This window comes from Mustela putorius, unplaced genomic scaffold (assembly GCF_011764305.1).
Source record: "Mustela putorius furo isolate JIRA1106 unplaced genomic scaffold, ASM1176430v1.1 tig00003845_pilon_pilon_pilon, whole genome shotgun sequence".
NCBI classification, from domain to species: domain Eukaryota; kingdom Metazoa; phylum Chordata; class Mammalia; order Carnivora; family Mustelidae; genus Mustela; species Mustela putorius.
The window spans coordinates 13,476,301-13,493,044 of record NW_025421998.1 but is presented as its reverse complement, the minus strand read 5'-3'; the positions used below and the strand labels follow the sequence as shown (position 1 = coordinate 13,493,044).

The following is a 16,744-nucleotide window of genomic DNA, read 5'->3' as shown; positions in this document are numbered from 1 at the left end:
GCCCGTGGCCCACGTATCACCGTGGATAACTCTTGAGAAAAACAGTGCTCACACCTCCCCTCCCGGCAGACTCATGGGGCTGAACACCAGCTCACAGGCCACAGGGGAGCCCCAGCGCAGGCTGTCACCTGAAATCAGGCGCCGACTTTGCGCTGATAAGTGATGGCACCTAGTGTTTCAGATGTGCACTGATAAGCTGCCCCCCATATTCAGTGCAGCTCTGGTTTTTAGCTGGTGCACAAAGCAAAATAAATAAATAAATAAAGCTTTAGGACACCTGGGGGGCTCAGTCAGTGAAGCGTCTGCTTTCCATTCAGGTTAGGATCTTGGGGTCCTGGGATCGAGCCCTCCATCCGGCTCCCTGCTCAGTGGGGAGCCTGCCTGTCCATCTCCTTCTGCCCCTCCCCTGCTCGTACTCTCACACTCTTTCTCTCAAATAAGCAAATAAATAAATATATTATTTTTTACTTATAAAAATGTGGCAGAGCATCCAGAATATACAAGGAAGTCCTCCAACTCAGTCATAAAAATGATCACTTTAAAAGTGGGCAAAAGCCTGGCGTTAGCATTTCTCCAAAGAGGATGTGCATGTAGTCCATAAGCTCACAGAAGGTTGCCCAACCCCAGTCATCAGGGAAACGAAAATCAAAACTTCAGCAAGCTACCACCGTACACTTCTTCTTTTTTTTAAGATTTTTATTTATTTATTTGAGAGAGAGAACAAGCTGGGAGAGTGGCAGAGGGAGAGGGAGAAGCAGGCTCCCTGCTGAGCAGGGGACTCAGGACAGGAAGCAGCGAGGAGGCTAGCATCTGGGCTCAGAATTCTGACGGGAAGAGCTGGGATTCGAGTCCCGGCCGTGGAGCTCGGTCGGGGGTGGTTGTGTCTGGTCCTTGCCTCACCTCCCAGACTTGCCTTCAATTAAGCTTTGGGCCCAGAAGTGCCCCACCCCTTCTGATTAAAGCCACTCACTCCCAGGGCCAGCACAGACTCCGGGGAGCCCACGTGGGCTCCTATGCTGGGGGCCGGAAGGGACTCAGGAGCCGAGCTGGACTCAGAGGCAGCAAACATTCAGGACCACAGTTCCCTGTGCAAAGCCCGGACCTCTGCTGGTGTGGGGCCTGCAAGCCTGAATTTGCCCCACCCAGCAGACCAAGGGCCCCAGCAAGTCACAGAGCCCACGTCCCCCACCGTCGCAGCGCAGGATAAAGCTGACACCAATCCGGCCGCTAGAGGGCAAGGTGTAGTTTGCAAAGCGCTTCATAAACAAGTACAAGGATGTATGGAGTGACGTATAATGCGTGGCAATAGGCTGATGGGAGGTCAGGGTTGAATAAGGAGGTTCTAGCTCCTTCCTTGTCCTGGCCCCTTGATCAACCCCTCTGACCGGATCTCAGGATCCTGCAGCCCCAGGAACCTACCCGGCAGTCACCACCGTTCTCTCGGGATGCTGGAGAATCCGTGTCTGGCTCTGGGCCTTCAGCATGCACTGTCCCCCAGCAGGGCAGGACCCCCAAATGTTGCCAGGTGGTGCGTGAGGCACCTCCCTCTGGGCTCCACGAAGCCCTGCCCTCAGCGGGGCAGCCAGGAGGTCATGGAGAATCTGGAAAGGAAGCAGGCCCGGCTGACCACTTCTGGCGAGCCACCTACTGGAAAGGGAATTTACAACCGGCCAGAGCACCTGCTGTCTAGAGCCACTTAGCATCTCCAACCCCAGCGGACCTCAGCACCCTTCACAGCCGGCTTGCTCTTCAAGAGAAAAGCTGGCTTGTCTCGAAGCCACCAGCGCCGGGGACAGATGCTGGAGAGGGCTACGTGGGGGCGTCAAGGGGCCTTCAAGCTGGGCTCTACAAGGAGGTGACTCCCCAAACCCCCCAGAGAGGGGAGTCAGCAGTGACCAGGGGAAGCCTCGGGAGCTGTGAGCCATTCAATGACACACTCGACGGCCATGATGGACAGTCGCCAAACTTCCTCCACATCAACAGGGCACAATGAGGCAAGGATGGCACCCAAATTTGGTGTGTCCCAGTGGGGAGGGAGCAGCTTTGAAAGCCAAGGGGCCATCTATAGAGTGACAAGAGTCAGTGGAGGTGGCAGAATGGGGCAGAGAGCAGGGCTGGGGCATTGCAGGGTCAGAGGGTCTGGAGAGGAAGGGAGGCTGCTGGTAAGACGGAGTGGAGCTGTGTCCACTCTGGCCTTTCTTTGGCTTCTGAAATGCCCCAGACACAAGGTCCTGTCCTAGACTGTGGGAGGTCCTGGCTTAGAAGTCCCCGAGGTAGGGTTCCTGGGGTCTGGGATGTCCACCCCTAGCAGGGACACAGCCAACAGCTGGGACAGTGTCTGTCCCAGTGTGTGCTCAGTGATAGCCCTGCCCACGGGGGTGGCCTTGGGACCCACAAGCTTCCCAATAGTCAGTTGGCCCAGTGGCCATTCCCCCCCACAAGGCAAGGAGCACCCTTGGCGACTCAAGGAGACTTAGGGGAGGGGGATTGGTGGGGGGAGGAGACCTCAGCTGTGGGACGTAAAGGGCACGGTTTCCACTCTGACCGTGGACTCCACCACCAGCGGGTTCACAGGTTAGGGCCCAGGGGAAATGCAGTCTTGCTGCCCCACCAGATTGGGCTCCCAGGCCTTCTCCTCCAGTTCAGGACCCCTCAGGGGTCATCAGAGGACGTGGGGGTGACATTTGCCAGGTTGCTGGCTGCTATGCGGACGTCCACCCAAAGACACAAGTCTCACAGGCACAGATAACCCTTTATTGCAGGGCGCACGGGTGTCGGGCGTGGGGCTGGCCTGGAGGGCTGCCTGGGTGCGGCAGGCCAGGTCAGCCACTCGGCCAGAGGAGCGTGAAGGCACCACGGCTGCAGCGGAAGTCCGGCTCTGGCTGCTCGGGCTTGGGCTCCACCGAGACGAGGCGACGGGCCCCGCGCTGGCTCAGAGGGATGCAGTCGGAGACGCGGACCTCCAGGGCCCTTCCCTTTCTGAAGCGGGGGCGGGTGGGCAGGGAGGGAGACCGGTCAGCGGGCAGGGCGGATGGTCTGGGGCACCGAGAGCGAGAGCAGGAGGGCAGTCAGGAGCCGGGTCGGGGGGCGACCAGGGGTGGGACGGGGTGTCAGGGGCGGGACAGAAGGGCGGCCAGGGGGCGGGGCAGGGGCGGGGCCAGTGCCGCAGGGCGCAGGTCCCGGCCCGGTCCGACTCACCCCTGGCAGTGCGCGGCCAGCACGCCCACCAGCTCCCCCACGCGGTTGTCCAGCGGCGGCCGGCAGCGGTGCAGACACACCACCAGGTCGTCCTGGCCGCGCGCGTGCAGCACCACCAGCTGGTCCCGGCCGCTGGTCACGCTCAGCCCGGTCACCTGCGCGGCGCGCCCGGGGCTGGGGTCAGGGGAGCGGCAGTCCCTCCTCCTCGCCCCCAGCAGGCTCCTGGAGCCTGCCGCCCGCCCCGTCCAGGCCCCCTTCCTCCCTCTCCAGCTCCACCCACAAACGGGCTGGCCGAGGCCCTGCTCCGGAGAACGAGCTCCGGATGGAGTGTTCGCCGTCCGTGCCTCTAATCCGGCACCACCGCCCTCCCGGGGCTCCCGAGTTCCCGCGGATGTGCAAGTGCTGCCAGGGCGCTGAGCCATCTGCTTCCATCCCACCACGTCTAGAGGGCACACAGGCGTGGCCGGCGCCCCAGACAGGCCCCCACTCGGTTCCGGGGACCCCAGGGAGAGACCGCTGCTCACGGCAACGGGTCCCGCGGTCGGGCGGGAGCCCCACCACCACCACGCCGCCACGGATGTGGGTAAGAGGGGCCCGTGGCTCAGCACCCTGTCCGCCCTGAGCAGCAGAAAGGCCCGGCATCCTGAGCTGATGCTGGGTTCTAGGAAGCTGGGGCATTCTCAGGTAGGTGCCAGTGGAGACGCCCCACCCCCACCCCCGGGCTCACCGCTTCCAGGGGCATGGCCCGCATCACCCGGTACTGGCGGCCCGGGTCCAGCTTGTAGACGTGACGGTCAGTGAGCAGAAGTGCCCGGTCCCGGCTCTTGTTGAAGCGGTTCACCTGCGGGACAGGCATGTTCAGGCTCACCTGGCCATCCTCCTCTCCCTGGACCCCTTTTCTCACGGACTGGATTGGATCTGACCACTTCTGAAACCTCTGCCCTGGGCCTGGGCTGGGGCTATCGCTCCTTGCCCAGCCGCAGGCCTCACCTTCCGGACATGACTGGAGAACAGTACAGCCCCAAAGCTGTCCTTCTCACGGAGTGCCTTCAGTCGCTCCACGAATAGGCCCGAGGCTGTGGGGTTGTCCGTGGCCTGAGGACAGATGGGAGCTGCTTGGCCATGCTGGACCGACAGCAAGTCTGATAAATGGGCACTGCTGTCCCTCACCTTGCGAGCCGAACCGAGTCAGGCCTTGTGCCAGCCTCCCTGGTTCATCTGAGGGCCCTGTGCCCACATCCCTGCAGCTCTAGCTTCTGGTCATGCCTGAGCCCGCCATAGCTGCCCACCAAAGCAGAAGCTGAGAAGGCAGTGTCCTGGGGTCCAGGGAAGCCCTTCAGCCCCTGAGCCTTCATCCCCCGTAGAATGGAGCCAGGGGCACGGCTCACTGTGCCTGTGTGAGGGCCAGGGGAACTAGGGCATGGGTGCAGGTTGTGGAGGGGGTTTGGGGGCACCTCTACCTGACACACATGGAGAAGAGGGAGGGGCAGAGAGAAGGTACTCAGAGGCCAGGGGCAGAGGGGCATGGCCCACAGACTGGACAGCCAGGCAGGCCCAGGGAGAGGACGTCTGGGATGGACACCGGTAAGGTCCCAGCCCTGAGCCCCTCCTTGGTGCCCAGACTTCATGGCCCCAATACTCACAGAGGACAAGTAGTCCCTGACCCAGGCCCGACGGCAGCCCCAGTCCTGCCGTAGCTCCTGTAGGACTGTCATGGCCGCCACCTTGGCCTTGATCTGGGCCATGTCTGAAGGTGGGATGTTCTTCACCAGCTGCCGGGCCCGCCACCTAGAGGGAACCGGGTGGTCAGATGGACCTCGTGCAGCCCTAGCTTCCCCACCCCTGTCCTGCTTCCCTCACATCCATGCCCTTCTCTTGCTTCCGCTCCCCCAGGGGAGAAGGCCAAGCCTCTCTGCCTGGCCCTGGCTGTCGGGTGTCCCCTTCCCCGGCTGGGTAGGAGGTGGCCCCGCCCACTCTGTGCCGCTCCTCCTGGAGAACTACTGGCCTTCAAAGTGCTGCTTAGATGCACTGTTCCCCCAGGGCCTGGTCCCAGCCAGCCACCCTCCCCTGCGGGCCTCCAGCAAGGAGCTGGCAGGGCTCTGCCCTGACTGTGGGGTGTGGGGACCCAGTTACTAGGCACTGCCTCCTGTTTTCCTGCTTATGAATGGGGCTTGTGGGGTGCAGGTGGCTGCGTGCAGGTAGCCAGTCGAATGGGGAGAAGAGGCGGGGCAGTGGCTGGGGCCCGCACCTGCAGAACAGCGCCTGGCAGGTGTCCTGGAACAGCTGCAGCACCGCGGGGGGCGGCGGCCAGATGAGGTCCCGGCCGTAGAGCGGGGGCTGCCTCGCCGCCTGGAACCGCCGCTGCAGCTCTGCCAGATGAGCGCGCACCTTGTGCCTCCGGAACCAGCGCATGATGGTGTAGACCGCCCGCAGTCGCCGACAATGCTGCCTGGCCAGCGTGCCACGCCAGGCCTGGGGGTCAGCCGGGCTTTCCGTCAGTCTCGGCCAGGCCCCGCCTCCCCGCCTGTTTCCCTCCCTCCCCACCCCTGCGGACCGCCCACCTCCCCCACCCTGGGGGGGGGGCGCAGGGCCAGGCTGATCTGCCCATGACTCCTGGGAGCCACCTCCACCTGGCTGCAGGGTGGCTTCCCAGGTGGGCACAGAGCCCTGCTGCAGTCTCTGCCTAACTCCTGGGAGAGCGGCTCTCCCCATTCCATGTCCTTCTGCCTGGCACCTGCAGATGGGGGCAATTCCCCCTCACCCGGGACAGCTGCCAACTGTCCACCTGGAATCCATGCTGGCCCAGGTCTGACCTCCAACTCATAGAGGCCCCAGAGGCCCCAGACATAGAGGGGTACCCCAAGAATACAACCATTAAAACCCAGACTGGAAACCCTACGGCAGGGAGCCCAGGGGACCCACAGATGAAAGCAGATGTAAGTAACCTGACTCAGACCGGGGACAGGATGGCAGTGCGGTCGGTCCTAGAAATGGTGGGGCTGCGAAGACCCAGTGTGAGTGTCCCAAGTCCCACTTCTGTGACCATGGCATGGTGTTGTGTCACAGCTAAATGCGGGGTCACCACGGGTAATAGTGGGACACTGCAGAAATTCGAATATGGACTGCGTATTGTTCAGATATGTAGACTGTCTAGTCGGTGTTAGGGTTCTTGTCTGCTGACCTCAGCATGGTCAGAAAAGGGAACGTAGTTGTCCTTGAGAATGTGCTGAAATACAGAGTGGCCTCATTACTGGTATGGTTCAGGAGCTCATATAAACATACCTATACATGGGTGTGGGGACAGACACATGGACACACAGACCTGGGGTGGGGGAGCGCACCACGGCAGCAACCTGGGTGGATGGTAAGTCATCACAGGCATCTCTGACTTTTCAGTCGGTTTGAAACATTGAAAATAAAAAGAGATGGAGGAATTCCTGTCCTTTGGAAATACTTACTAAAATGTCTCTAAACACAATGATTTGACAGGGCGCCTGTGGGGCTCAGTCGGTCAAGTGTCCGACTCTTGATTTCGGCTTAGGTCACGATCTCAGGGTCCTGAGAGCGAGCCCCTGAGTCTGTGTTCAGCGGAGAATCCGCTTGGTGTTTTCTCTCCTTCTCCTCAGCCCAGCCCCAACTCACATGCTCGAGGCCTCTAAGATGAATAAATAAGTCTTTAAAGACATGTTTTGCTGAAAAATAACTGGGATGGGCTGCAGGTGTCTGACTCAAACCACACACTGGTCAGGGCAGCACAGCTGATGCTGGGAGTAGGAGGGGGAAGTCGGTGCTCTGTTCTGCGTGCTTTTCTCTAGGTCTGAGATCTTTCTGAGACAAGAAAAGAAAAGAAGGGAAGAGAAAAGGAAGGGGGCGCCTGGGGAGCTCAGGTGGTGTCGGCTCAGGTTCTGTTCTTAGGGCTGTGGGATCAAGCCCGGCACTGGGCTCCTTGCTCAGCGGGGAGCCTGTTTCTCCCTCTCCCTCTGTCACTCCCCCTGCTTACCCACACACACTCCCTGTCTCAAACAAATAAATACAATCTCAAAAAAAAAAAAAAATAGGCTCAGTTGGTTAAGCATCTGCCTTCAGTTCAGGTCATGATCTCAGGGTCCTGGGATCGAGCCCTGCATTAGGCTCCCTGCTCAGCAGGCAGTCTGCTTCTCTCTCCCTCTCCTTCTGCTCTTTCTCAAGTAAACAAAATCTTAAAAAAGAAAAAGGAAGAAAGGGAGAAAGAAAGAAAAGTAAAGGAGGGAAGCCACATTGCTGAAAATCGTATTTTGAACACCTGGATCCACGTGGGCCTGAAGCTGGTGACCACAGGACTGAGGTAAACTAACCACATCCACACTTTTTGCTTAAGTCAATTTCGGTCCTGGTCAATCTCCTGGTAGAGGGGGTTCCTGTGGGCCCTGCCAGTGTGTGCACAATTTCCCCACTCCAGGTGGCACACACCCATTCCTCCCATCCCCCCACCCAGTGCATACCCCTCTCTCTCCCTCCCCTCCAGGTCTATAGATAGCTCTCCCTCCCTCTCCCTCTACACCCCTCCCCCTCCATCCTCCATTGTAAGTAGGCATCCAGCCAGGCCCCACCTTCTGCAGCAGCAGCACGATGATGGGGATAAGGCGAGCACGGCTCTGCTCCAGTGTGACCAAAGTCTGAGGTGAGCGGATGAAGAGCTTGGTGTGGCCAAAGGCCACGTCCCCTTGCAGCCCGTGCTGCTCCAGGAGGGCACTCACAGCTGCCTTGTCAGAGCCCAGCAGGTGATTGGGCCACGTGTACTCACAGGTCATCTTGTACCTGTCACCACAGGACAGGGCAGTGGGCACCGAGCTCTGGGGAGAGGTGGGGAGCTGCCCCAATCGGATCCCATCCCACACACCAAGCTCATGCCACCCCCACGTGCCACTCACCCTAGCACCTGCCTACCCCATCCCATGTCACACAGGGGTCCTCGCTGTCTGTGTCGTGTGCGTCTGCAGCTGAGAAGCACTGGCTGGGTTTGGGACCCTCTGGCCTCCCCGTCTGACTCCTCATGGGACTCTGGCCCATGAGAGACACACACGGGCAGGGAGATGCAGCTCCGGGGTAGCAGGGAGTCCTACCTGAGCAGGAATCGGGGGTAGGGCTGGCGGGAAGCGAAGCCCGCCCTCCGGACCCGCACATTCTCCAGCAGCCCCAGGTACGCAACCTGATGGCGACAGTGGTCCTCGTCCAGCCTGGAAGCCACCTTGTCCTCATTGGGCTTGATGCAGCGGACATAGAAAGGCTCCTGCCACAACAGAGGACACTCAGAGCCACCAGCATCAGCTTCCATGGCCACAGGGCAGGTGTGCAGCTGTCCCCCCTGCCTGCCGGCTGCCCAGGGAAAAGGCTCTTGCAGGGGGAGGGGGGCGGAGGGGCCGGGTCAGGACGTGGTAGGTCAGCCCGGAGCCGTGTGGACCTGCAGGGGCCAGGCTGTGTCTCCGGATGTTCTGTGGTTAAGCGGGCTCTGGTGTCCCCCCGATCCCCCCTCTGCCTTCCGGCCTGTGAGCCCCACCCAAGAGGCAGGGAGGAGCTGGGCAGGCTGGTTCAAACCTCACGGTTACTCCAGCTTCAGCCTGACCCAGGACATCTGAATTGCAAGGTGCTGGGTTCCCCCTGGCTGGACTGGGGGTGGGGGAGCAGCCAACAGGAAGTGACCACCTTCCCCATGATGTGCAGGGCGGTGGGCGCCCAGGACGCTGGCCAGGCACAGCCGAGAGGCCCCGCGCAGATGGGGGTGGGGGACTGTACCTTGGAGGCCAGGTTTTCCACCAGAGCCACCATGGAGTTCTTGAAGAGCGTGCCCGCAGTCAGGGGACGCTTGGTCACCTCTGTGATGTCCTGCTGCCCATCCGGCCACATAGCCCTCAGGGTGGGGTCTGAGCTGTGGACACAGGTCACATCGCCAGGCGCCCTCTGGAGGGCGGCCCTCGCCCCAGCTCTGCCACTGGTGAGCCTTGTGGCCTCAGCATCAAACCTCAGGCTGTCAGCCCACCAGGCAGGTGTCAGACCCGAGTGTGCGAAGGCCTTTCCAGCCTCGGGCCCCCACGCACCTGTTGTACATCAGCCGCTTGAAGTCTTGGAAGAGGTGGTCTCTGTTCTTGTCGATGAAGCCCTCCACTGAGTACCTGGGGGGCTGGGGCTGGTGAGGGGCGGGGGCCTCTGATGGTCCCCAGGAAGTCCCTCCCCCACCCCTGTTCTCCTGGGTCAGCCTCCCTCCCTCCCCTCCCACACCAGCTTTCTCAGCATGTTCGACTCCTGCCCTCAGAGCTGCCTCTCTGGGAGCAGGAGTTGGTGCTTGTGCCCACTGCACTGGACCCTGGCTCTCACACATTCATGCTATGTGACCTGGGACCAGGGACTTAACCTGTCTGTGCCCCAGTATACACCACAGGCCCAGATCAGTGCCTACTGAGTTTCGGGAACTCCTGCGGCAGGGGACTGCTTCGATTGTGTGGCACTGAGAACCTTGGGGTCCTTGTCTTGCCCTTTGATGACAAAAGGCGAGAAAGCTCGGTGCCAAAATCTTGCCACACCTGCAGCTCCTGTGCAGACTCAGGACACGGGGTCTGACCTCTGGGTGCACTGTTCTCTCTATTTGTCCTTGTGAAGGACACATGAGTCATGTGTGTATGCTGTGAGTCACCTCAAGTCCCATTCGGAAGGAGGGGAGCACAGGAAAATTAACAGTAATGTCACAGAGATTTCTGGAGGACTCCTGAGGATGTGCCCCAAGCATGGGCAGCTCCTGGCTGGGGGGCTTGCTGGGAATGCAGTCCGTGGTCTGCCTGTTCCCTACCCCCAAGCTAACCCGCGCTGCTGTAACAGTGTGCCCCTCACCGAGGCACTCCCCAAAGTGGAGCCTAGATATGGGCATTGTTTTAAAGCTTCCAGAAGCTTCTATGGTGCACCCAGAGGCCAGAGCTCTGATCTTAAAAGCTCCATTTCACACTTCCCACTTGTGAATCTGGTGTCAGGCACATCTTCAGCTGCTAAAAAGTGGGGAGGGCCTTACGTGACGTCCCCTGCATAGTGCTTGATCCGGAAGTCTCGGCCAAACTCCATGGTCTTGTCTGTGGGGCAGAGCTGGGGGATGGGGGGCAGGCCAGGGTCAAGGCACAGGGCGGGGGTCTGTGCAGCGGACAGTGCTGGAGAGGAGGCTGGGCCCCGCCAAGGTGGGCAGCACTGTGCCTGGGCCGGGGGGGGTGCGGGGACCAGCGCGGGGACCAGGCTGCGGGCAAGGGCCGGGGCAGGGGAGCACCTGGCGGCTGGTGTAGTGGGGGTGGTGGCGGTGGTGCGTGTCCAGGCTCTGCAGGAAGATGCGGTCGGTGATAGTGCCCGCGGCGCTGCAGGCCTCGTCCAGCACGGCCAGCACGCCCCGGTGGGGCCGCTCCACCAGCTCCACGATGGTGGCATTGTTGAAGTAGTCTACCTGCGCGGGGGGCACATGGCGGCTCCCAGTCTGCCCGCGCATCGCCCCACAGCCCTGGCGCCCCCGCCCGCGAGGCCCCACTGGTGCTCACGGTCTGCCAGGTGATGCCCTCGCGCTGGTACTCCTCCTGCTCCTGCTTTAGGATGAGCTGGATGAAGAGCTGCTGCAGCTTCTCATTGCAGTAGTTGATGCACAGCTGCTCGAAGCTGCGGGCAGCGCCGGGCACAGTCATGTCCTGCCCGCAGGGCCCCGTGCCGGGGCAGGCCCCTCCCTGAGAGCCCCACCATGGGGGTGGTCCTCCCGCTGTGGCCCCAGCTATGACACGCATGCTCCACAGTGGATTTAGTGGTCATGGCCAGGGTACGTGAGTCCCCAGTTTGCCTTCGAGGGCACCGCTGGACAGGGGGCACAGCTGGAGCAGGCGTGGGGCCTGAGCCCGGGGCTGGGGACAGGCTGGGACAGCCGCTGGAGGTCCTGCTCCCCAGCCCAGCAGAGCTCTGTGGGACCAAGGTGGCCCTAGGGTTTGGGGTCAGAGCCAGACATGTGGTGGCCAGGCTCCCCACCTGTTGACAGGGAACACCTCAAAACCGTAGATATCCAGCACACCGATGACCGTGTCCTTGCCATCTCGCCGGGGGTCCCGGTCCCGGGTTTCCATGACACTGTTGATCCGGCTCACCACCCATTCAAACAGCCGCTGGTACACTGCCTGGGGGGAGGCCAGGAGCCAGCTCCTTCGGGCTGTCTCAGTCCTTGCCTCCTCCAGGAAGGCCCCCTGAGTGTCCCCGTCTCGCTTCCCACAGCTTGCCCCCAAGAGGACCTTGGCACAGGCGTCCCGGGCGTAGCTGGCCTCAGCAGCAGTGTGGCCCTTCTCAATGAGGTCCCTGCCTCCAGATGCCACTGTGCGAGAGAGCAGGCAGCGCAGCACCAACTCCCGGGGCGTGGCCGTCAGCTCAGCCACGTGGTCTACCAGCTGCTCCTCAGCCACCTCCAGGTGCCCCTGCTCCAGCCCGGCCTCCTCCGTCTCTACGAACTCGATGTTCCCCTGGGGATGGGGAGCCAGGACAGTCAGGCTCCAGGTCCCAGCAGAGCTTGCCTGCACACCTCTCCTGGGGGAGAAGGAAGGAATGGCAGGGCTGGGGGTGTGGCGGGGCCTGGCTTCTGTCCTGGTCGTGGGAACAGCCCTGGGAGCATAGCAGAGTCTTCTCCAAGGCTTCCTGCCCAGAACGTCAGGTCCGTGGTCCCACGGCTGCCGCCTGCAGCCGCAAGACAGTCCCCGCTCTCAGGCCACCTGGCAGCGAAGGGAGGCTCAGCGGCGGTGGAACCATCCAGCTGCCCAGACCGCCCTCGGGAGAGGCGGGACACATCTGCACAGCAGCACTACAGAGCTCTCAGCTCTGGACCGGGCCTCCGGGAGCCCCGCCACGCCACGCATTCAGCCTCCCCAGGGGTGGGATGGGCCAGCCACACGACTGGGCCCATGGAGCTCAGTCTCCCTCTCCAGGGGCCATGGCCCTGCAGCCCCGGCCAAGCTCACCAGGTGCAGTACGGCCGCCAGGATCCGGTGCACAGATCGCACTTCCTCAGCACTGAAGCCGATCACCCGCATGGCCTCCATCACGGCCAGGTAGTGGCTCCTCTCGTCGCTCTCCAAGGCCTGCAAGACAAGGGGCTCAGCACTCGAGGGCCACGCTGGGCCTCCGAGTCCTCCCAGGGAGTGCCTGTTAAATCGGGGCCCAGCAGTCCGGCTGAGCGCCCGCGGAGCCCTGCCCCCACTCACATTGAGCCCTGCGCCCTGCCGGGTGAAGTTGTACACTGCGGGGTTCCTCTGCAGGTGCAGGTTCCGCAGCTCTGTGTCCTCACAGCCCCGAAGCACCTGGGAGCCCACACACCCCTGCCTCAGGCCCTCAGAACTGCAAACACCCCGCCCAAATGAGCTGGAGGACCCACCTACAGACCGACCGAGAGGAGCTCAGTGCTGGTGAGGATCCACCCAAGTCCCAGCAGACTGCATCTCACCCATCATAGACACCACCCTGCTGGTGTCCCGGGACAGTCCCCTCCAGTGAGGGCGGGGCACTGGCGGTGTCACAGCAGGGAGAAGGAGGGAGGGGAAAGGGACTGAGGGCAGGGTGATCGGAAGGGCTTCCCAGGCAGCCTCACACAGCTGCTTTGGCTCACCTGGTAGAAGGCGTGGAAGTTCCGTTCGCCCACGTGCTGCTTAAGGACTCTAGACTGTGGAGGGAGGGGCAGCTGGGACCTTGCCTGGGTTGCAACGCCACCCAGGGGAGCCACCCAGCCCCTGGCGCAGTGCTGGCAGAGGGGCTCAGGCAGGCCTGGCACGGAGGAGCCCCACCTACAAGCCTGGGACCCCGCCCCACCACTGGGGATCCAGGCCTGGAAGGGCCAGCATGTGAGGCCTGTGGCTGCAGGACCCACCTTCTCCAGCAGATAGCTGTGGATGTGCCCCCCGATGGGGTCCCCTTTAAAATCGAAGTTGATGTCCATGTACTTGCCAAAGCGGCTGGAGTTGTGGTTGCGGTTGGTGCGCGCGTTGCCAAAGGCCTCCAGCACACACGTGGACTTGAGCAGCACGTCCTTGACCCTGGCCGGGCGGTAGGGCACAGGTCTCCTCCGGGGACTGTCCCTGCCCAGCATCCTGCCCCAGGCCTCCCACGGCACAGGCTGGGGACTGGCTGGGAAGGCCACCTGCCTGGGCTGTGCAGGGGTGTGGCAAGACCCGTGGCTCCGCTCCTGGGTGTGCTGCCACCTGCAGCAGCTGGAGCCGCACACTCTGTCCTCCGCCTCCTCCGCAGGGTGGGCAGCCACCAGCCTCGCGTGCCCCCCCAACCCCACCTCACCCCTCCCGACAGGAAGAGCCAGGGCGCTCACACAGGAAGCTGTGCCCACGGGGGCTCCACTGGTAACAGCTGGCAAGCAACTGGTGAGGAGGCGGACAGGAGGGCCCCGATCTGGGTCCAGGCCCTTCCTGACCATCCTGCCGGCTTCTCCCCTCTGTGGGATCTCCCAGAAGGGTCACAGTCCCCGACTGTTGGCCCTGTGCACCTTGCCTCTTCCCTGTTCCTTGTGGCGGCACCCACCCTCACCCGTGGCACCTGGCCCTGCCTCTGCTTGGTGGACGGGTTCTGGGCGGGTCACCAGCAGAGGAGCCCTGTGAACTTGGCCGGAGGCATGCTGACTTAGATCTCTCTCCTCTCCAGGCCTGAGGCCCAGGGCCGGCCCTGTGCCAGCCCTGCCCGCTCTCACCTGTCCACCTCGGCCCTTTGGCTGGGGTTGGTCACGGCCGCAATGTACTGCATGATGTGCTTGCTGGCCTCTGTCTTCCCTGCCCCGCTCTCCCCTGCCGGACAGATGGGTGGATGGATGGTCAGACAGAAAGGGTGGCCCACGCTCCACTTGACCAACCCCCTGGGCGCCCCCTCCCGGGTGGGGTCGTGCAAGGCAGCCGGGCCTAGGCCCATACCTGAGATAACAATGCAGGTGTCCCTGGAGCGGCGCTTCATCGCCCTGTAGGCGGCGTTGGCCACGGCGTAGAGGTGCGGCGGCCGCTCATAGAGCTCGCGGCCTTGGTACTTGGCGATGGCCTCAGGCCCGTACAGGGGCAGCTCCTGGTAGGGGTTCACTGACACCAGCACCTCGCCGATGTAGGTGTAGATGCGGCCCTTCTCGAACCTGGCACAGGCGGGCCGAGCCTCAGCGCTCAGGGATCTGGGGGCACACCCCAGGTGCTGGGGCGCTGGGCCCCTGTTGGGAGTCTAGGGGGGCCCTGGCCCAGCGCAGGGCTGAGAGTGGGAAGGAGTGTGGGTTGACCTGACACTTCCCAGTGCCATCTTGCCGGAATCCCACCCCCAATACAGGGTAGTGCTGGGGCCCACGCTGCTCCCTGGGCGCTGCTCCCTGGGTGGTGGTCAGGCCCCACCTGGGTGGGGGGGGAGACCTGTTGGAGCAGGAATCTCCAGCACCTGATTTTTTTTTTTTTTTAAAGATTTTATTTATTTGACAGACAGAGATCACAAGTAGAAGGAGAGGCAGGCAGAGAGAGAGAGAGAGAGAGAGAAGCAGGCTCCCTGCTGAGCAGAGAGGCTGATGCGGGACTCGATCCCAGGACCCTGAGATCATGACCGGAGATCATGACCGGAGATCATGACCTGAGCCGAAGGCAGCAGCTTAACCCACTGAGCCACCCAGGCGCCCCACCAGCACCTGATTTTTGAAGGGACAGGTAGAGCCGAGGGCTGGAGGTGGAGGAGAGAAAGGGCGGGGGGGCCAAGGGAGGGGCCTCCAGCTATTTCCTGTCTTGGGGCCTGGGTGGGGACCCAGAGGCAGCAGGGAACCCCGCCCGGCCCCACCCAGGTGGCTGGGACCAGGCGGGGCACAGGGAGGGGGCCTGGGGATGCAGGGGCTGTGCTCCCCCAGCACATCCTCCTACTTCTCCACCCTTCCTTTTGGGAGCTCTGGCTCCTGGACCTGGGTCTGTCCATCTCTTGACCTCTCTGCCCTGGAAGTTATGCCCGCCAGCCCGCTCAGCGCCCCCTTTGTCTGGGACCCGCCCTTCCCTGGTGGCTTGTGGTCTGTCCCCTGTCAGGGGTTCCTCTTCCTCTGCCACTGCCTCGGACAAGGGAGTTCCCCCCGCTCCCCTCCACACCCTCTCTCATCTGCCCCGGGCCTGCCCCCCTGCATGCCGCCAGGGCTCAGTACTCCATTGTTAAAAAGGACATGGTCATGCCTATCTCACAAGCTAGTGTAGAAGAACGATGTGAAATTACGCTTAGCTTCCCCCCCGCCGTACAAAATAGCCCATTTCCTGTCCTCTGCCTTCAACATTGTGTGCTCAGGGGGCCCCATCCCCTAACCCTGTGCTCCCGCTGGCTGTCCGGGATAAAGCCACCCTGCTGTCAGCTCCTGGTGGCCATCCCATCTCACCATCCCTTGGCTCCTCCAGGGCAACCAGTCCCCATGTTACTTGTACCAGCCACGCCCTGGGGCACCCCATGCACCCCCAAGTGTCATCTCAGCTTGTCCAGCTCCACCCCGGGACAGCGCCTGACCCCTTCCCTTAGAGCCCACAGGGCACAGCATGACCCCCAGTGGCAGACGGACAGTGCACCCCAGTCAGCGGGGCTGGCTCCGGCCTTTCCCCACTGGGCAGGAGGAGCAGAAGGCACCCAGGCCATGATGGGGGCAGGGGTCTGGGAAGCCCGCTGCAGCACTGGCTGGCCGCCCTGGCCTTGGGAGGTGGGTCCGGCCCCACCAGGACCCTCTGCTGTCACCCACACAGTGGTGCGGTGGGTGGGTGTGTGTACAGGCTCCCACCCTGGGCTGATGGAGACCGGGGAGCCTGGGGGCTGGGGAAAGGGAGCCTGAGCCCTTTGTCTACCTGAGTTTTAGGTTCTCCATGAAGTCCTCCATGGTCACTTGGTCCAAAAGCACAAAGTCGGGTTTGCCGCACTCGGGGCCCTCCTCGTCCATCCTGCCAGCAGGAGCCTCCCAGGCGGGGTTGCCCCAACCTTCCTCTGCAGAACGGTGGAGGGGAGGGTGCTCTGAGCAGGCTCAGCCCTCCCAGCCGCCTCCCCAGCCGTGTGGTGAAGTAGGAAGTGGGTTCTGGTCCCAGGGAGGGGCTGCCCTCCAGGCTTGCCGCTCCCTCCAGAGGGGCTCTGACCCTGGCTTCCTGGTTCCCGCACCCCGAGGGCGGGCGCGCCTGAGAGTCCAGGTGCCCGGTGCACTGGTGGGCTCCTGCTGGCCTCCCCACTAAGTTTGGAGCCTCTATGGTCTCCACACCAGCCCCTGACCCCAACCTGGCGTGTCACCTGTCCCAGCTACCAAACCTCTGTTAACAGCCAGAGCTCCAAACTAGGGGCAACACGGGCTTGCTACCTTGTATCTGAGAAAAAGTGGGCCTTTGGGGCGGGGCCTCGGGTAACTTCAACGTGTGCAAGACCATACCAGGATGTAAATGACAAAACCACCCTTCCATCACAGTCACACTGCACCGCAGGGCTGGCAGTCTGGTTCCGCAGACAGTTGGCTGCAGCCCCAGGACCTTGGATGTCACCCGGAAGGCCGGCCCTGACG

The 16,744-nt window shown here is 62.4% G+C and overlaps 1 protein-coding gene across 8 annotated transcripts; it reads right to left on the bottom strand.

Annotated features, from left to right (window-relative positions):
- Positions 1 to 2,733: 2,733 nt before the first annotated feature.
- Positions 2,734 to 16,498, bottom strand: MYO1G (myosin IG). Of its 8 annotated transcripts, XM_013059714.2 has the most exons (23): positions 16,480 to 16,498; positions 16,050 to 16,185; positions 14,136 to 14,344; positions 13,919 to 14,012; positions 13,091 to 13,256; positions 12,833 to 12,886; positions 12,432 to 12,527; positions 12,189 to 12,308; positions 11,472 to 11,696; positions 11,215 to 11,360; positions 10,743 to 10,857; positions 10,481 to 10,651; positions 10,235 to 10,305; positions 9,273 to 9,347; positions 8,971 to 9,103; positions 8,301 to 8,467; positions 7,788 to 7,995; positions 5,447 to 5,670; positions 4,842 to 4,986; positions 4,189 to 4,293; positions 3,926 to 4,039; positions 3,199 to 3,353; positions 2,734 to 2,979 (listed from the first exon to the last, which is right to left on the bottom strand). In XM_013059714.2, the coding sequence occupies exons 2-23, from the start codon at positions 16,139 to 16,141 to the stop codon at positions 2,823 to 2,825; spliced, it is 3,042 nt and encodes a 1,013-aa protein (XP_012915168.1). In that variant the 5' UTR covers positions 16,142 to 16,185; positions 16,480 to 16,498; the 3' UTR covers positions 2,734 to 2,822. The 8 variants fall into 8 exon arrangements, 5 of the variants coding, with proteins under 5 accessions (XP_012915168.1, XP_044945524.1, XP_044945523.1 ...); XR_006609570.1 differs by lacking the exons at positions 2,734 to 2,979; positions 3,199 to 3,353 and having other exon boundaries at positions 4,189 to 4,310; XR_006609571.1 differs by lacking the exons at positions 2,734 to 2,979; positions 3,199 to 3,353; positions 3,926 to 4,039; ... (1 more) ...; positions 4,842 to 4,986; positions 5,447 to 5,670 and adding exons at positions 6,292 to 6,424; positions 6,521 to 7,026.
- Positions 16,499 to 16,744: the final 246 nt, after the last annotated feature.